The following is a 20,864-nucleotide window of genomic DNA, read 5'->3' on the forward strand; positions in this document are numbered from 1 at the left end:
CCATTCACAGTCGGCAGTGTTGAAACGTCAGGAGAGAAAAACAACAGAAAATCATGTCTGCATTCATCAGAAGGATCGTCAACACTACATCCGCCCCGGCTGCCATCGGCCCGTACAGGTAAGGAAACACTAAAAACCAGAAACATGCACCATTTACTATTTATAGCGACACGTGGGGTGCGGAAACTTGCACTTATATAAAAAGTTTGAATAAACAGGAATCACAAGGACAGTTCGGTTCATGATGGAGGCGGGTCTTAGTGTTCAATGAACTCTGCGGCTTGCCCCATAAAATAGTGCCAAGGTTTAACTTTTAGCGGAGTGGAAGAAGCATTTGCAGAGTAGGAATCTCCAACAGCAGACTCGACATGGCAGCTATTCGTCGACAAATCCCTTACACACCAAAAGCTCCTGTCAGACAGGGAATATACAGGTAAGGATTAAAGTTATTTTAAATGATGCACCGGGGCTTCAGACAGATTTTAATCTGCAAAAAATTCACATTTTTGTTCTTTAATAAATTGATTAATATTCACATTAGTAATCAAAGAATCACTAAATAACCTGACAGAAATCAATCATTTGCATGTTTTCTAGTTTAATTAACTCTGCACTGTTTCACATGTTGAGGGGAGTCTCTGCTCTGACCAATTGGCTGTCAGTGGGCGGAGTTACTCCAGAAAACGTGTGAATGGCCTCTGATTATTTGGATTCAAGGCAAAATGCCCCTTGATCCACTTCATCAAGGTTCTTCAACCTTTGCTTGAGTTAGCTTATTTTGCCATTTTGGTGCCCGGTTGAGCATTACGGCCGTGTTGTCTTACACTTGTTAAAACATTTGATTTGATAAACAACCTCAAAAAAACGTGCAGCAGAGAAATCAGGGTCAAGTCTTTTATGGTCATTTTAACAACAGTTGCAGATAAGCTGTCCTTGGCAGTGACATTCTTAGATCTCAGACCCACGTTAACTATGCTCATACAAATGCTGTCAAATACGTCACATTAAGAAGTGCAGATACACAATAGTCTGCTTCCTTTGTGTGCTCATCATATTTGAGTATGTTCAAAAGACATATAGAGAGAAATCACTGTACTTCATTGCAACCTTAATATCTCCATGCTGAGTGTTTGTTCGTTTAAATTATAGATTAAGAAAGAGTGGGTACATGCAACAAAATGTAGAGAGATAATAACTCAAAAAGATTGGTTACATCATGATTTGCTTCGATCTCATGAAAGTAAATGTCCTGGTCTAAGTTGTGTATTTTTCTGTGTTAACGTGTGTGTGTGTGTTTGTGTGTCCTCTTCAGCCAGTCGGTGGTCGTGGACAGAACGATGTACATCTCAGGTCAGCTGGGGCTTGATGTGGCTTCTGGTCAGCTGGTAGATGGAGGAGTGCAGGCCCAGACCAAACAGGTGAGGCTCACAGATGATGATGATAATGATGATGATGGTGGTAGACCATGTTTGAACCAGATTACTGGACATACATCTTTCCTACACCTGCCAGGAGTTTCTATTGGCTGAGAGGAGCCACATTTATGATCTTAAAGCATAGTTGTGTGTAACATGGATCTCTCAATGAGTCCTTTCTGGTTAGTGATTATATTTCTTAATAAAATTGATGCTCAAAATATTCAGTAAGTATTTGTTTCAATGGCAAAAACATGCTGCATGCTGTGATGATGAAAGTACAAGAATGAAAATTACTTTCAATTTAATTTAGATTTCAAGATTCAAGAGCCATGCCAGAGTCTGTAATGCTACTGTTTTCTTATAGTATAGTTTTATTTTATTATGTGAATATTATATTATTATTTATTTTAAGTGCTTTTCACTACCAAAGAAAATAAAAATTGACAGCTAATAAAAGATTAAAATGAAAAAAAGGCGGTCTCAGCAAACCAATAAAATATTACATCAGCAGACTGTTCACCTTTTCTGAGCGGCTAATAATTCTTCAAATTGGAACAAAATTTATAAAGGAAATAAAAACCAAAAACAATAAGTTAAATGTTGATCGACTGTGTTCTGTCATCTCTCAGGCTCTCAACAACATGGGGGAGATCCTTAAAGCTGCTGGCTGTGACTACACCAACGGTGAGATCTCAGTATTATTACACTTTAAAGTAACACCGCAGCTCCTCGACCGAAGAGTTCAAACATAACAAACTTCCTAACTGAGTAAACTCCTTGATTTCAGTGGTGAAGACAACGGTGCTGCTCGCCGACATCAAAGACTTTAACAGCGTGAACGAGGTCTACAAAACATGTAAGACGATGCCTTAATATCCACACTCTGTACGCCTTAAATTTCAAAATAAGAGATGTTCGATTTATTGGATCTTCTTATGAAATTAATTCTAATGTTTGTTTTTCTGTCATATTAATATTCTGTGTATAAAAGCTGCCACATGGGGGCAGCCATCAGACAGGATGTTCTACTCACCTGTTCAAACTGCCACGTTTACTCACTTTATATGAGCGTCTTTGTTTAACTTCTGAGTCCCTTTTTGTAACTTACATATTGTACTGTTAAAATGTAAAACATTGTGATAGCATAATACTGTTTCAAAATGTGTCATTGAACTTCGTTTTATTCAATTTGCCAATCTCTATCCCGTCACTCCCTTTCATTGTTAAGTTAAATTACAGTCAATTAACTCAAATCCAATTATAATACAATTAAACACTATAAAAGCCTCCATGTATTCCAGGCACACACCAGGATCCGTACATGTGTTGTTATAAGAGGACGCAGTGCCTCATGTTTCACTGACATACCTCAGAAAATGACTGCTGACAGGTGTATCAGCCACCTGACAGACAGCCTCACTCAGCTCGCCCTCTGCTATGAATGCTTGGTCCGGGCTTTTCCTCCTGGATCACAACAGACAGGTGTAATGGAAGCTGCAGAGCACGGCGAGTCGTAAGTGGACACCGCTCTCCAGTCAGATGTAACCCAACCCTTCCCAGCAGGCTTTGCTGCGCCCCCTGAGCTCCCACCTCCCTCCTCTACTCGACCCTAAAACACTGACGGGGAACTCTCCCTGACCCTGAAGAGAGGACGGAGAGGATGTGTGTCCTCTGGGAACTTTGACCTTCCAGGCTGCTCTCAAACTCTTAGACATTAATTTAGGTGTCTGATGAATTTGATGACTTATTTCGATTTGGAAATTTGGACATGCTAAATCTGTTTAATGTTGTAAAACCCATTTAACAAATAATTTTTTTAGTAACACTATTCTAACTCTTAAAAATATGCGTCCTTATAAGGTGGTGCCCAGGAAACAGTTCAAAAGATAAACCTAACTAAATCTGGTGACTTCCATATATGCTTTTGTTTTAATGTTAATATCATGTCAATGTTTTCCCTCCAGTTTTCACCTGTAACTTCCCTGCCAGAGCTGCTTACCAAGTCGCTGCTCTCCCCAGAGTAAGTTTGAATAAAGCCTTACACATATACAGAGCTGCAGTGCCCTGTGGAACATATAGTTCATATACACCTTTACACTTGAGGGTGGATGAGATTACTGGTAGCTAGGTGCATGCTCATTCATCCATGCCATGTAATTTACATCATCCATGTATATGGAGGGTGAAATTGTGCTAATGAATGTGGTTGTTATCCTGAATGGAAACAGAAAAGCTGAAAGCAATCCTGTCTGTTTAAGAGTACACGACAAGTACCTAAACATTAGCTTCATTAGTCAACCAGTAACTTTAGCATTCAACCACCTCATAGCACATTTATGTCTGATAGTATTACAATACAAATTCCGAGCTAATGGTTATGTTAGGCCCATTGTCCCTTTGAATTTTTACTGTAGCCTTTCTTTGAGGTTACTGACCTAAAAGTAAAGCGAAACCTGAACATTGTAGGTTTTTTTAGCCTTGCGAGCGACGAATTCATAATAGTCCCCTCCCATACAAAAACATGTCCCCTTATTTATACGGCAGCCATTTTCCTCTGGGAAGCTTAAAATGCTGTTTTCGGAAAGGCTAATGTGTTACTGTTGTGTTCGAGGTATCACAAAGTATAAACGGAGTATTTGATAACCCGTGAGCTACCATTAGCCAACCAGTAACATTAGTGTTCAACCACTTCAGAGCAAACATTACTGTCTGGTAGTGTTACAATACAAATTCCTAGCTTACAGTACAAATACTTCGCTAACGGTCGGTACAAATACCTGGCTAACGGTCCAACTTTCTAGCTGACAGTACAAATTTCCTTGTTAACAGTACAAATTCCTAGCTAACAGTACAAATTTCCTTGTTAACAGTACAAATTCCTAGCTAACAGTACAAATGTCCTTGCTAACAAATTCCTAGCTTACAGTACAAATTTCCTTGCTAACAGTACAAATGTCCTAGCTAACAGTACAAATTCCGAGCTAACAGTACAACCTCCTAGCTAACAGTACAAATTCTTGGCTAAGGGTTATGTTAGCTAGGCCCAATGTGTTGTGTTGAAATATGTTGAAATGATAATGATTTGCCAGATTTCCTCAATACAACTTGCAACTTGGAACACATCAGAATGAAAAACAGCATTTTAACTTCCCACCCTGAGGATAATGAAAGAGAAAAATGTCCACTTTGAGAATATGGTGTATTGTGAGCATCATGTTGCATTCAGCTTAAAGCACATTGTACTAAGTAAAACCTCTTATGACTGTAGACTTTCAACCTGTTGGATAATTTTGCCCTCTACTATTTAGTTTTACCCACATTGCCTCATTTCCCGTGTCCTTAGTGTCCTCTTCTTTTTGTCTTCAGGGTGGACTGGTGGAAATTGAGGCGATTGCTGTTCTCGGCCCTCTCTCAGACTCCTGACTAGCCGGCCATGTTGCAAACAAGTTGTAGTCGCCTAACCATCAAGTGACCTTCATAGATATACAGTGGAAGCCTTTTTGTAACTCCAGATGACACACAAAAGACCAAATTAGGATCTTGTTGATTTTCTTTATCCACATTTCCAGGTTTTAGCATCATTAGTTTTTCCTCCGGCCACTGTAGTTGTTTGACAGCACTTGTTTACTACGCATATTAAACATGAAGCAAAAAATAATACAACCAGTCTAACATTCCCTGCTCACAGTGGCCAGACTCGGCTAACTCTCTGTGCTGTTTAGTTCACTATCAAATCTCCTGTTTTATGCAGCTCTCACCAATAAAAAATGTAGTGAAACCACTGATCTAAGAATAATTATTAAGCCGCAAATGTCATGTTTTTGTACTGCATTAAGATATAGAAGAAAAAATACATCCGATGCCATTTCTAAGGTTGTATTTTTAATTTGTGGACAGTTTGTAGCTTATTACAGATTCGAAGGTCGTTTATATGTAGCAAACCCAAAAAAGGTCTGACATGAACTCGTATCTCATTCATGCTCTTATATAAATGTTTAAAACCAGCTGGACAGTCATCAAAGTATCAGCTTTTCATATCGTAAAATCAAAGCCTGCTAGTGAAAATAATATAATTTCATAAATCAAGTATAATTTGGCTTTGGTTTTTATTATAACTATAATTTGGTAGAAAAGTACAGAATGGGCTTTTAGGTTCAAACTGAAGAGATATGTAATGGTTCAGAAAAACTGCAATATAAATTTCTATACAGAAAATAAATAGGAAGTTATTCTGACATCTTTTGAAAATAAACACACCCTATAAGTGCTGGAGAAATCTGTCTATATACAGTTTGCGAGTATGAATTTAGCCATACACTGTGGTCGAGGAAGGCAAAGTGATGACAGAGGAACCCTGACTGAAAGAGGTCGTCACAGGGTCTGCATGTTGGCAACGAGGATATGTCTTTCACACATGAGCACGCACCTACACATACTTTCATTCATGCATTGTAACAAGGTAAGACACTTCTAACTAAGTCATCTTTGCAGGCATTCAGGTTGCACTTCACTCACTCGGAGCTGGAAACACAAAAGACAACACGTTATTCATGCATAGAAAATTTTATATGGATTAGGTTACTTTGTGTTGACATTACAACAACACTCACCTGGTGCCTCCTCTGTTTTGGGCTCTGGATCTGTTGCTTTTTCTGTTTGAAAAGAAGGTAAGATTTTACACGAGGAAAGAAAAATGACATTTAAACGCTTTGGTTCACCTGAGGGCATCCTGGAGGGGATCGTATTTTGCGCAAAATGATAAAACATTCAAGAGCATCATCTCTATCTAGAAATGACGTCCTTTTGCTTTGGTCAAAAGTGCATCCAAAAATGGCTCATAGCAAAGTCTTTGGATTATCTTGAGTAACAGATTGTTTCTGCAGAAACACATGTATTTTTCTAATGTTGCACCAGAGACAATTTTATTCACCTCAACTGAATTGGGGTTGCAGCAAAAATCCTGCTACAATCTCAAAACCTGGTAAAATGGAACCAGGGACTACCTTCATATCTAGTGCTGCAGAATGAGGCATTCAAATAAGTATGTTTTTTTGTAATTTGGGTTAACTAACCCTTCAAAACTAGCGTAAAATCCATGTCACTAACAAAGAAACAGTTTAGTTTTTAGCCTGAAGCAGACAAGGAAAAACAAACATTTACGTTTCGTCCCACTGTCTTGACTTTAAAGACTTATGGTTGCAGATTATTTCCACTAAACTCAGACACTGACAGATCCAGAAGTGGATGAGCTGCTGTGTCCGCCCCGCTAATGTGACACTCGATCCCCTCTCTCTCTCTCTGGCTGTGAAACAGAGGCAGGGAGGCTCTGTGGGCCTTACATCGCTCATGACCACTGGAAGCCCTGTATGTGTTGGCGTGCTCTAGTTTCTCTGTGGACTCAGATTGCACCTTAATGACACCACGATGACAACAAAGTGTTGGCAACACACACACATACACACATAGAAACTAAAATGAAGGCTGTGCAAACAGGCCTGTGGTCAAGCTTGAGGGTGGGTCCAGTTGGACGCCACAGGGGGTCGAGATAAAGTGAAGACAAAAGGTCAAGGACAGAACTGACTACTGTTTGACTAAATGAGCCGGAGAATGATCTACTAATCTGCATTTTTAAATCCACTTAATGTACAAAATGAAGGTCACATGGTCACGTTAACAGCCTGTTGTGCTTTTCCATCTTGTTTTCGCTCATAGTGTGTGCACTTCCTACTTTAGGCAGGATTTAAAAGATGATTTGCAGCAGCAGAAAGTAACCAGCTAGTTTTTGAAAGAACAGCCCAGCACTCAAACAGTTGGCTTAAACTTAATAAAGGGGTTTAACTGTATAAAAAATCCCTAAAATCCCTGTCATATGTTATAATGCTGCTTTAGATTTTTGTATGTATGCACTAAGCTTTAATATTAAAGTTTCCAATTTTACTAATGGTACAGGTAGATAGAAAAAAAACATATTTAGATGCTATATGCAGTAATCCAAAAATGCGATACACTGTATTTTTCTCATGGAATAAGTGCACAGTGTATTGGCTTTTCTGCCTTACCCACTTTATTTAATGGCCTGCTTTACAGTGGTGGACACTTTGCATTAGACAAAGAGGACAATGAAGAGCTGACTTCGCGAACTTGTCGGATGCCTGTGTCCTTTGCATAAACTTGCATCATGAAGCAATAAATGTGAAAGTGTGCAAGAGTGTGCAGAGTTAGAAGGGTAGGGCAGGCATTATATTTGGGATGTATTTTTTTATGTGCATGTTGAAATTTTCTACACATCCCGACAGCAATTCATAAATGATATTCTCTGTAAAACAAACGTGCTTGTCTTCCTACCTACCAAAGCAGAGGTGCATGTAAGTGTCCTGACAGTTTTAACCTTTCAAGTATCCTGACTACATTATTTGCTGAGTGAGGAATGAAATGTTCTCTGAGCTCAGCTCGCACTGCTGAACAAACTGTCACGTGAAACAGGTTTAAAATCATGAATTAAGACGGGCTATTAATCTAAAACATTTGTTCCTTCTTAAAAACTGTGACGCCATCATTCCAATACTTAACGAATTCATAAATGAATAGTGCTGTGACACATTGTTAAATGCTAACTAAATTATCAGATGTGTGACTCTCATGTGGCCACCCCCCGGTGTGTTCATTAAAGACCAAAGTCGTGTGTGTGTGTGTGTGTGTGTGTGTGTGTGTGTGTGTGTGTTGTTGTTGTGTGGTTACAGCCATTGTCGTGCGACTGGGGAGAGGTGGAAGGGACATCATGTACCTGGGCGCTGTAGCAGCCTGTGTTCATTGGGCCACACTATGCAGGGGGCGGGGCTGTACTCCTTTCAGGAACACACTTTAATGTGACTAATGTTTTCTCCTTGTTGAACTGTTGCACCTCAGCTAATCCCAGTGTTTTAAACCAAAGAATCAGTTGAAGATAAAACATCTGTTTGGAAGTTTTTTCCTTGATAGAAACACACAGGTATGCAGCTCCATCCTTATCCTTTGTAAAGTGTCAGTTTGATATATGTCATAAGATGATCATCAGACCGCATATGTATTGGAAAATGTTTCATTTGCATAGGAAATAAAGCTAAATGAAAATGAATACATGCTTGGAGCTTTGCAAGCGCTAAGCTAACAGCTGTAAACGTGTCATTATACAGAGAGTCCTAAAAGTCATGTAGAAAGAGGCCTAAACCGTAGTTGAGAAAATGTCTATTAAAAAATTTGAGATAACTGAGACAGTGGCGTTTTTGACTCAGACCTACCTTGCTCAGGAGCTGCAGCTGCAGGCTCTGAGGAGTCCGCTGCAGGCTCTGCGCTGCTGTCTGCTGCTGCAGCTGCAGGAGCTTCTTCAGGCGCTGCTGCTGTTTCCGCAGGTGCTTCTGCGTCTGCAGGCGGGCTGGCTGCAGCAGGTTGAGGCTCCCCCTCTGCAGGTGGAGCTGCAGATGTGGTGTCTGCAGATGTTGCAGCTACAGCAGGTTCATCTGCAGGTTTAGCATCGCCGCCTTCAGGAGCGGTCTGGTCGGGGATAGTTTCACTGTCTTCAGCTACTTTGCCATTCTCATTCGCCGCCCCTGTCAGGAACACAAGTATCAGAATCAGCTTTATTTGCTTGTTATATTTACACTAAAGGAATTTAAGTCTGGTTTTACAGTGACCTCAATGTACATACATAGATAAAGAGAATATGTATAGACAAGGATAAGTATCAAAGCATGTGACTGAAAGATCCTCCCAACAATTTCACTACTATAGGGTCAGGGTCAGAGGTGAAGGTAGTATTGGTTTTCAATGGGGTTACTTCAAGTTCATGAAACTTCAATGTTATTTTTCTGTCTGCTTTGGGTACAAAAATATCCTCAAAAGGTATCTATTGAGTTATTTTAAAGAATCCCACATAGATCAAGACCATATCGCTGGTTCGAGTCCAGTCAGGCGCTCTGTTGTTCCCTCATATCCTGTCATCTCTCTGCTCATGTCTGTAAGCAGCACTTTTACTGATGGTGGACGTATACTGTGACAAGAAACCAAAACAAACAAACACACACAGACACAGTCACGATTATTATTTAAGTATGAGACGGTTCTGGGCCTCTATTTTGTGCTGTTGGGTCTCCATTGTTTAAGTTTACTTCATGTTTGTGTTGCCTACGTGATGGCAACAGAGTTTACCTAATCCAAAGCCAGAGAGTTAACCAGTAACAAATATCATCATGGGTGCCATGCAACACTGAAAACAACTTGTTGAGGCACCTTTTGGGATTCTGCGAACTTTGTTTGCAGATTGCTTAGGCATTAAGTTTGTTACCTCTTAAAAAATGACTACTCAATTAAGTCCTATATTTGGAGAAATGGAGAAAAAATTGAAAGAAGTTCTAATATTTGTTAAATTTCACCACCATGTTTCATACTTTGAGAATGGAGTTCTTGTTAAAATAAGAGTCTAATGCATGCTAAATGACTCCTAGCATCCAAAGAACTGGACCATGCAAAGCTAACACTTTCCAAGCATCAATAGTGTGCACATAATTAGACTTGACCGGCTATTCCTGTTTGAACTATGCAGGAAAAGAATGAAACATATCTGCTGCTATTTGCCACATATCACTGGGCAAAAAGAAAAATAGACCATAAAGAGACCTCCACTGATACATACCAGGAACCACAAATGGTTAATGACAATGTGGATTGTTGTAAATAAACATTAACAACCTCACAGCTTCATAAACAGGATGTCGTGCGTTCAGGAACATTGAGTATTACTTCCTTGTTGTCCTTGTTTTTCTGAAGGATTTGCATTGCAAAGTTTTGCACAGCACGGATCAGCGAAGTCCTCAAGCTTGACCTTCTATGTTTATATAGATGAAATGTTTTCCAAAAATGGGAACATTTTGCATGTTATGAATAATAACGAGTGAGTACATTCCATCTGTCAGCTGATGGATGCTAACTTTAGGTTGACACTACTTAAAGGTTTTAAGACGGAACATCAGGTTTATTAATGTCCTCCTTCTGCTTGCGTGGGAGCAACAAGTGGCATTAAGTGAAGGAAATGAGACATGCAAAAATATGATAACAACCTGACAAATTTCCATCTGACCTCTAAGACGATTGTCACAAGAACACCTCCAGTTTCAGTGTCGTTCAGCTGATGAACCTGGAGAGCGACTTGCAAGCAAAGTGTGAAGCTTTGCCATCGTCAGTTGACAAAAATGATGACATACTTTTAACTATATGCCTTTTTACATGGAGGTCAGAGGTCAGCTGCAGGACTTGAATTTCAGCACACTTTAGCAGGGTTAATTGCAGTTTCTCAGCTTTCTTTATCACTGTTTGCATGCATGTGCCTCCATTGCACAAACAGGCCCCTAGTATCCCTTTAAGGAATGCAAAGAGTGAATGGAGCAAGAGACACTTGCTCAGAGGGGGTCCAACTTAGTGAATCTTTGACCAGTTTTTCACCTATTTATTCCGTCAACTCATTCTCAAGCTGGCAGAACTGCAATGAAAGTCACGTTCATCATATTTGTTGAGCACACGGATTAGGCGAAGCTAAACATGACAGCCTCTGAAGGTAAATTGCACGACTAATATTAGCTAAGTTCCCATGAATGCAAACACAGGATCCAGTGTTGTTGTTTCAGCTTTAAAGGCGTGCTACTTTGCACCACAGCCGGGACCATCTCTGACCCACTACAACAAAGGAGTGTCCAAAGTGGCTTCTCCATTTCCTATTGAAACCGTAGACTGTCACCAAATCTGCTTGGGTCTCGCTCAGGGAGGACAGGGCCAGAGACCACTGTTAAATAATCACAATAAACTTTCCCATCCTGTCACTGTGGAGCTCGGGCTCACTAAAACCAAAGACACCAGATACGGTAGCCAGAGAAACACATCGATCATTTGCATGTAGACTAGGTACCTTTTATCAGAGCAGTGCTGGCTAATGCGATTAAATAGATGATGCAACTTTTGAAGAAGATGGTTTAACCAACATGTTATGAGGCTATTTATAGTATATAATAAACTACCATGACTTTTAAAAGTATTTTTGACTAATATAATTGATTTCTTAGTTATGATCTGAGTGGAATGATGATAGAACATCTTATATTTTCAGTTATTTTATAGGCGTTAACATCTGTCATGTCAGGCCAATGCTTTATCAGTTATTAACCGCTTGAAATTGCTAATTTTACACAATGAAACTAAATGAAATACAGTTTTTTACATGCAAATTATGAAACTTAAGTATGTAAAATGTATTTTAAGTCTATATATACAGCCCTTTTTTCCCATTATACTAAATATTTCATGTGTTTCATCACTTAAAACGACTTGCAGAGAATGTTACCTACCTCTCATAGATATATTTTTAATATAACATGTTATTCTAATGTTAAGTTCATCACCTGTCGTGCTAGCTCCGTTGCTCTCCTCGGGTTTAGCACTCGGTCGAGTCGAATCCACCGCTGAAGTTTGTGAGCTGGTGGAGCATCCCATCCTGTCCTGTGCACATAGAGGACTGTGTGGTTAACTTTCGAGTTAAGAGGTGCGGAGAAGAGGCTGTAGCCGCACTGATGACGTCGTGCATAGATATCCTCTCTTTAAATGATGAGGACTCAAAACTGTGCACAGCGAATCCCCTGGAGGAGAAACAAAACACAGGCAAATTCCTTTAGTCCCGTGCGTAATTGCGCATTATGGTTCTCCCTTCCTCCAAAAACCGCGTTTAGCTATTTGTGTTGTGGCTACAGGTCTGTAAACAGTTGGGAAGGCAGGTGAAATGTGGGCTTTTGTTGTGTGCTGTAACTTAGGCTGTTTCCAGGAGGGACAAAAATACATTATTCAGTTAGCGTGCTGCGGCCACCTCTTGTGGCAGGGAAAGTGAACCAGAGGAAACTTACAAGTCGACAAAGTAGTATTAAGATATATATATATAGCACAATATAATATATCACTATAAAATACTATATTTCAAGTAAAAAAACAAACAAAAAAACAATTGTATAAACAGCATAATAGGCTAATGGTAGTCATTTGGCACCGGAAGGACACGTATCAATGTGATGAATTGGGTTTTTAAAATATTTTATGCATTTAATGAGCAGCATTTTAATATTGTGGCTAGCGTAAACGGGTCGTATAAGTCAAATGGTAAACTGGATGGATATTTAAAAAGCTTTAAATGCATCTTTTATTTTAAATATTGTAATAGACTTGTTTGCACAATTTGTACAATTAAAAGGCAACTATTAGCTTCTGTAAACGTTTTTTAAAGATCTTAATACATGTATTAGGTTTTTAATAAAGTAAATTGTGTTATTGTAGACTACATGAATATGTTTTGTATAAATTCAGGCCTACTTTGAATGTGTTGCATAAACAAAATTCTAACCAAAAATCTATTTTATGGTTTTGACCCATTGATACTTTTTGTTTAGCATTGTTTTTATGTATTTATTTTGTTAGACAAACTCGAATTCCATGTTTTAAGATCAAATATTCTGTATAACGCAATTCATTGTCTCTGGTCAAAGATCTGTAAGCCATATGCATGAGTAGTCTGCGCAGTACCCGTTTGCGCAGGCACACCGACAGATAGCGGCGCAGTGCACCATGGGACTTCCTTTCTCTCCGAGGCCATATTGGAGTTAACTCACAGTAAGATTCGCTCCGAGTTTTCTGATAAAAAACACAGCGGGATTCGTTTATTTTAACATTTGATTATTATCAAGACCCTAACGACAGTCTCCTTCTTCCCTCCTCTCGCTCGCAGGTTGGCCTGACCGGACTAAACCGCAAAAATGGTGGCCGCAAAGAAGACGGTGAGTTGCTGTGCCTCGGCCCTGAGTGCACGCGCTGCTACAGGGCCAGGCTTCTGCTTCACGTGGAGACGTGTTTCTGTCAGGGCCTGTTAGCTAGCAGTGTAGTTATCCGTTTAAACGCATTATTTGTACTCTACAAGTATATTTTTCGTTACATCATTGTGGCTGTTGGCTGTCTCTTTATAACTGCTGTCCATCCATCTGTTTGTCCGCTATGATTTGATGCTGTAGTACTGTATTTAAACGACAGCCTAGCTAATGCTACTTTGCTAACTAAATCCGAAGATATACATTTGTCAGTCAAATGGCAACAACCTAACTAACGTGCGAAACATACCTGAAGTGCTGACTTCCATGTATACTTTAGTTAAATTTCTTATCCCCATTACGTTTAGGCATTTTACGAGAGCACAGTGATGTAAATGCGCTAAAAGCTAGCTCTGTAGCTTGTCTACTGTCACTAACTTATATATATATCTGTTTGTTTAGAAAAAGTCCATGGAGTCTATCAACTCCCGACTCCAGCTGGTGATGAAGAGTGGAAAATATGTCCTGGGATACAAACAGTCCCAGAAGATGATCCGTCAGGGAAAAGCCAAGCTGGTTATCCTGGCCAACAACTGCCCTGCCCTCAGGTACATGAAGACGATGAAAAACATTCATTCATAGATATTTTTCACTTAAACTTTTGTAAGCAAACAGAAACATTGTTAGTGATGTGATTTGTCTTTGACTTATTTGTAACAACAACCTGTCGACCAATAAGCCTATAACGATGACAAGATATCAATAATTTGACCAGAACATTAAGACAGAATTTTAATGACAACTTATTAGCACAATGCATTCACATCATAACCTTGTTAGTTTTGCAAAATGCTTTTAATGTTCAATCTGATTATTTCATGTATGTCAATTACAAAGACTTCAGATGTTGGTTAAAGTCTTCATAACCAATATCACAACGGGACTGTTTGACAGGGTAGTGTGCTTTAATGCAGATGATAACACAACTGGGCGTAAGGCCTCTTCTGCACTTCAATAGTCCGATTACACATTGATTGTTTTGTTTATTTACAGTAATCAGAGTTTGTGTACAATCAGTAGACATCACTGCTTGGATTATCCAGGATAGCATGACCTGTAGACATCTTTCTTGGCATTTTTGTATTAAGGAGGTTTGATTTTAAGTTTTTGTAAATGATCTCCAGTTTAGGATTTCATAATAAATGCATGCCTGAGATGATGGAACTTCAGCTACCTGAAACCGTATTTGTACTTGATTTTGTAGTTTTTGTAATGTATCAAAACATTTCAAACGTGTGCACTTGCAGATTTGTTAATCATAGAAAACCTGGAAGGTCTGCAGTCTATAAGTGCGCTATAGATTAATTGGGGTCCCCTGTGAAATTTGATGCATTTACTATTTTTTTCCTCACATTTTCCTTTGTCTCTTCTGTGTCCAGGAAGTCTGAGATTGAGTACTACGCCATGCTGGCCAAGACTGGTGTCCACCACTACAGTGGAAACAACATTGAGCTCGGCACAGCCTGCGGAAAATACTACAGGGTGTGCACACTGGCGATCATTGACCCTGGTGAGTACCCAAACGTACATTGAAACAATTAGTGTGGGGCAACTGATTCCTGAGATTTTTCCTGTCTTCTCCATTGAGCTCGTATTGTGGCTCTTTAGATCTTTGTCAGATTTTAGGATGGAGTGTCCCATGCTAGAATAATTTTTGAACTAATTGGATGTTTACTACATGAGCTTGTGCCAGTCAGTCTGGTAGCAAAATAGTTGTAAAGTAACTGAACTGCAAGTAAGGAGGCATCCCTAATGCCAAGGAAAACCACAACGTTTCATTGGTGCATAATTGTATATGCTTTTTCATCTATCGTAACATACAGGAGTATTATTAATCATGGTATTTAACACACAAAGATACAAAGTAATACAGCCAATGCAGCTGGAGAAATGACACTGCCAAAAAATGTCACCTCACCTCTCTCACCTCCTGTTACGTGGTTCCCTCTGCAAATCTTTGAGCTTGTTACATTTGTGGTCCAGATCAGGACTAGTGGTTCGCTTCATGAAAACCTTATGAAGCTCTAAGCAGACCTGCCAGTGCTTTCTGGAAGGTTCATGAATGCTCTGTTGGAATCATTTACCTTCATTTATGCAACTCTTTATCAATTCATAGGTGTTTTATGGAGGGTATATAACTGGCTTTCTTTGTAAATAGGACCAATTTTAATTTGACGAGCTGACGTTTTTGTTGTTTCTCCTCCTCAGGCGATTCTGACATCATCAGGAGCATGCCAGATCAGCAGCAGCCACCTCAGTAGAGCTGATCCCCCGCCCCGTTGTTATAAATAAAATCGGTGTAAACAGTACGAGCTGCTGTCGTGTCATCTCTGATCATCTCATCTCTGATGTAAAGTGCATTTCCAGACACTTCATTATTCATGCTCGTGTCCACCAGAGAGCATCGGCGTGCTCCTTAGTTTTCTCAGAGCATTTTCCTTCTATTAACACACTCAGGGTCTCTGAGGGATTTCCTCTCGTCTTCTCAGATTGTTTCACGTTATGAGGCTGTGAGCAGAACTTGATTGAAATCACCAAAACTACAACTGATCGTTTTTTAGAGAGTTGTGTAACAAGTCATGTTGACCGGATTAAATGTTTCTGTGTATCTGACGTTTCGCCCAACTCGCTGCTTATCGCAGTGTTGATGTCAAAATTACGCAACTGCTGATCTCTGAGAATGTATTTTTTTCCTCACTTACATAAACCTTGGGGATGACCGCCTGCTTTAATAGCCGCTGACTGTAATCGAGTAAGGACACTCTCTTCTCAGCGGTATTAAAGGCTTTAGGGTGATGGGCGTCTCTGTCACACATACCGTTGATGTCCTCGGACTTGAGTACGTGTCTATAGTCCCAAGCACTATGAAGCCAAGATGAGGGGTGAAAAATTGCCTCGGGCTTAAGAAAACGGCTCATACATGAAGTTTACATTTAAGTTGTGTTTCAATTCTTAATGTTTATCACATGATCAAGTAGTCGTACAGTTCAGCTGATGAAACAAGTATAAATCCACATTCATTCATGCTTTTTTTAAAGAGGCATATTAAAAAAAAGAAGGGGAAAAACGACAAATATAAAAATCTAAATAAAAAGTAAAAAGCCCACCCCAAACTGACGCTAATACTGTATACATGGACACATTACAAATAAATACATACCTGCATACACACTGTATACATATGCCTGTACACATGAATAGTCATCTAATATTGTACAGCAGGGGTGCCCAATCCTGCTCCTGCATGTTTTAGGTTTCTCTGTACTTGAACACAGCTGATTTGAATGATCTGCTCATTATCAACTGAAGCTTCTCAGGGGATTGATAATGAGCAAAACATTCGAATCAGGTGTGGAGCACGGAGAAACCTAGAACATGCAGGAAGGTAGCTCTCCAGGAGCAGGATTGGGCACCCCTGTTGTACAGTAATATGGCAGTCAAGAGACAGCATCCAGGGAAAATTCATTAAAGCCTCTGAAGCAAAGAGAGCAAAGGCTTCCACAGTCTCCAGAATATGTCTGATTTATGATCGAGGTCATGAGTCCGTTTCATTCATGCTGGTTAACTGCCCATGATAAACTACGTTTGTGTTGCCTTTGTGCTTGAGTTTTAGTTTAACTAACAGAATATTCAAGGGGAAAAAAATCCCATCACTAAACTTTATTTTAAAAAGCAATTATGTTGCATCTGTAGAGATTTTTATAGCTTAAAGATGTCGATGTTTTTGTCGAGATATTGGCATCCATCTGAGCAAATTTCATTTGATACATCCTTACATTGATATGAAAAAGCAGAATACATGTTAAAGCAAGGTGTGCACTGTTTTACTTTCACAAAAAAACCTGAATAACAGTTGATAAAAACCATCCCCACCCAAGATACATTTAACATCTGAAGCTTTATACTATACAATATTATTCTCAGCTCTTACTCAATAGCTGTTTCCAAGGTCTAAAATAAACTGTTAAAATTCTTATTTTTAAAAACCTGAACAATTTTACAAAGCGCTTTACAAACAGCCTTGACTACATCACAATTTAAAATAATAAAAAGCTGAATTATAATAAATGAAAAGAACAGAATAAGAAAATGTAAACAGAAAAATACGCCTTAAACAAAGAAAGTATTAAGAAAAGACAGATTTAGCTAAATTAATTTAGGACTGAAAAAGCCGTTAGTCTCCAGTCGGGCTCTGGGTACGACCAGCAAACCCCATCAGCTGATCTGAGCGGGCGCCCAGGCTCAGAGGGGGTTAGTAAATCAATGATATACCTCGGGGCCTGATTATAGAGCTTTAAAAGCAGATGTTCATCGGCCATGTTAGAGATGCACTTACTTGATTCTACACATCATTCGTGTCCAAACTGGGAAACAGCATGCAGTATTTTTGGAGTTTGACAGACTACAGATAAACAGTCAGGACTTCTCCACTTCCTAAAAAGTTTAAGAAATGTAACGGGTCTTCAGTACCTCTTAAGTATTTTGTGTAAAAAGCAATATTTTCTTTTCAGATGAGAATAAACAGAAATAAACTGCCAGAATCAGTGGCACCTTGTAAAGGATGTGGTAAACATCCAATAATTAAAAATATAACAGTCTGCTGCATCCTCAAAACCATATAATGTACATCTTTTTTTGTCTGCATTAAAATGTTGAATAATTTGATGACACAGCACATGATGTCAACTTTAAAGGGTTAGTATGACTGTCTGTAACAAGTGTGATGAATGGCCGAAACATCAGTGCCTAAAAACACCAACAGTAGACATATGTGCCATCGGTAGTCACTGAAAGGTAAACATAATGACCTGGAGACTTGTAGACACAGATGTAAAGGTCATTACTTTTGACCAAAGTCCAAAACTCAGGCCTCACATGGGGGCTGGAGCATCCACCCAGAGACAGACATATAAGCCGTCCATCATCCATCGAGCGGTTTGGCCCAGTTTCCCCCCCCCCTCACTGCTCCCCTAAGCCGTTTTCTTGATTCCCAATTAAATCGAATGAAATCATCCCAGATGATCTGCTCACGTGCTGCAGATGCCCCGCACCGAATGAGAGCAAGTGTGGACAATCCGCACCATAAATAGAATTTAAAGCCTGTTAGAGCCCAGGCAGCATCCTGCAGGGCCTCACATTTTAGAGACACAGTTAAAGGTTCATTCATTCATTTATATTTTACTGTTTTTGGAGGATCTCAAATGAAGTAGTTTGCTTATAAACCAATAAATTTCAAGTTTCAGAATATGTGTTCAGTTATATGTCAGCTGACCTCTACTGTGTTCACTGTGCTTTACGCTTACACACACATTATTGATCACAACCTTCTCTGGACAATGTCATGACACACAAACTAAATTAAACAGTCTTACAAACATATAAATATACTGTGTGCGTGTAACTGGATACTGGGTACTGGGTTTTATCATATCGTAGAGATTTTGTAGTTATTTTGCTGCTTCAGGGTAAAATCTTTGGTGCTGGAAAGTTTCCGAGGAGGATTTGAATGCTATCCAGGTCATTTGAAGTCTGCAGACAGACTTTTGCAAAGCCACCCTTTGGCTCCACTGTCCTCTCTCACAAAAATCTCTCCCCTTTTTGAAGCTGATGTCTCTGAACAACCCTCTTTCTGCATCCAACAAACATTTCAGCAAGAAAAGAGACAGAATGTGACCCACTTGTCTCTTTTTTTTTTCCTCCCCCTGCCCCATGCCGGTCGTAGAAAGTAGGTGAGCGTGTCTGTCTGCTAACCGGCTGTCAGACCCAAGGTAATGCCAGCGTCCATTTTGAGGCGGGCGGAAATAAATCCTTGCTGATCTGCCAGCTTGTTTGTCCTCTCTGAGAGAGGCTGAATGTTTGAGGACAGCAGGACGCACGCACATCATCTGGACAGCCATTTTTTAAATAGTCGTACTCTCAAAACGTGACTATGAAATAATCTGATCTGGTGGTGAGAGGTTTTGAGCTGTAGCTGGTTTTATGTGCAGAGAAAACACACATTGTATATGAGTACTGTGTTCTACTTCTAACATCTTTTCAATAAGAGAGAATGTGATTGATGTATTGACCACATTAGAACAAAAGAACTTAGAGTGGCATTGGAAATCAAGTCAGTGCTCTGCATATGATGCAGCTATTTTTTTGTTGAGTTGTGTTTCCCAAGATGTCAGCTCCCTTTTAAAATACACTGTTATTCAGATAGGATGGACATGGTGTTGGTTTCATTCAGATATATTGACAAAGAAACTCCACATAAGTTGTCTTCAGGGGCAGTCAAAAGGGCTGGCCTGGGCCCCCCTTGAAATCTGATTGGCCACCGCAGGTGCCAGCCCAAAATCCTAAACTCTAATTGGCTATTTGCCTTGTCAGAGGCGGGACTTATATGTTAATATGAACTATTTGGGCTGTGTTGCACTAGGCTGTTAGTAGCTCTCTGCATTTCAACAGGGCTTTTTACATTGCCAGTTGAAGGCGGGATTATTAGGCCTCTGTTATGTTCCATCTTCTATGTAAAACGCACGGAGGCGGAATGGTGGGGCGAAGTCGTTCCGCCTCTGAGCCGGCATCAGAGGTGAAACACAGGCGAAACGGCGTCTGTAAACTGCAGAGCCGGCAGGTTGATTGTATTTGAAGCATGCGCTGTTTGTTTACACCTCGCGCACGATTTGCTTCCGCTACGTCGGAACGCTATTTAAAAACACACACTGGGGCGGCTTTACGCCAGCGTTATGTGGTCCAATGTAGAATGACAAAGCTGGCGTGAGGACGGAGCTTCGTAACGGCGCTGAGGCGGAACCGCAGTGTAAAACAGGCTAGTGTGTCACATTAGCTTTTGTTAGTACTTTAAATTGTTACATCTTCTTTTTGAGTACCTAAAGAATTAAGCTTAGAAGATTTATATGTTGCCACTCTTAAAAAAGAGTAAAAAATCTACACAGGAATATAACATATTTTAAATACTTTAATGTGAGTTGTCAAAATAGATATGAGGAGATAGAGAGGGTAAATAAAAACCACCCCTGCATAAGTCAGTGCCCAGGTTAGGCCATTAAACATGACAAAAATCGTGTAATATATATTAAAAGGTCAGTTACTCCGTTTGATGGGAAGATTGATATATTCAAATTTTATTTTAAAATTTTGTAAATTTTACGCCAAAAAGTTAAACACCAGTACTTTACTTGAATTGGATTCTGAAATAGGAACTGGTTTTCCTTCATCTCCCAGGCTGTCTTCAAGTAGCCGGCCTAGTAGTGGGCCTCCATCAAGGAGGTCATGTTTTTGATCAAGGTTGGTTGTAAGCAGAAAAATGTAGGTGGAAAAATGTAGCATTAAGAACCCATTATTACCTATTAACCTAACCTACTACTATAAATTTAAGAGTGTATTTGACTCAACTCAAGACGATAACCCCTCAAATTAAAATTAACTGTTATTTTTAAGATGATGTTTAAAGCTAAGAAAAACCGACCATTGTCCTTGTAAATAAATCCAGCAAAAGACACAGATTGATTTTGCT

The 20,864-nt window shown here is 39.6% G+C and overlaps 2 protein-coding genes across 3 annotated transcripts; both read left to right on the forward strand.

The window, feature by feature from the left end:
• The first annotated feature begins 4 nt into the window (after positions 1-4).
• Positions 5-5,196, forward strand: rida (reactive intermediate imine deaminase A homolog). Of its 2 annotated transcripts, none has more exons than XM_069681631.1 (6): positions 5-118; positions 1,313-1,418; positions 2,048-2,102; positions 2,206-2,274; positions 3,383-3,438; positions 4,785-5,196. In XM_069681631.1, the coding sequence occupies exons 1-6, from the start codon at positions 54-56 to the stop codon at positions 4,839-4,841; spliced, it is 408 nt and encodes a 135-aa protein (XP_069537732.1). In that variant the 5' UTR covers positions 5-53; the 3' UTR covers positions 4,842-5,196. The 2 variants fall into 2 exon arrangements, with proteins under 2 accessions (XP_069537732.1, XP_069537733.1); XM_069681632.1 differs by lacking the exon at positions 5-118 and adding an exon at positions 369-433.
• Positions 5,197-13,028: 7,832 nt separating this feature from the next.
• On the forward strand, positions 13,029-15,654 carry rpl30 (ribosomal protein L30). Its single transcript, XM_069681423.1, has 5 exons — positions 13,029-13,094; positions 13,210-13,258; positions 13,748-13,893; positions 14,725-14,855; positions 15,554-15,654. The coding sequence occupies exons 2-5, from the start codon at positions 13,238-13,240 to the stop codon at positions 15,604-15,606; spliced, it is 351 nt and encodes a 116-aa protein (XP_069537524.1). The 5' UTR covers positions 13,029-13,094; positions 13,210-13,237; the 3' UTR covers positions 15,607-15,654.
• The last annotated feature ends 5,210 nt before the right edge of the window (positions 15,655-20,864 follow it).

This window comes from Semicossyphus pulcher, unplaced genomic scaffold (genome assembly GCF_022749685.1).
Source record: "Semicossyphus pulcher isolate SPU_LCO1_2020_fin unplaced genomic scaffold, fSemPul1.0.p SCAF_5, whole genome shotgun sequence".
NCBI classification, from domain to species: Eukaryota; Metazoa; Chordata; class Actinopteri; order Labriformes; family Labridae; genus Semicossyphus; species Semicossyphus pulcher.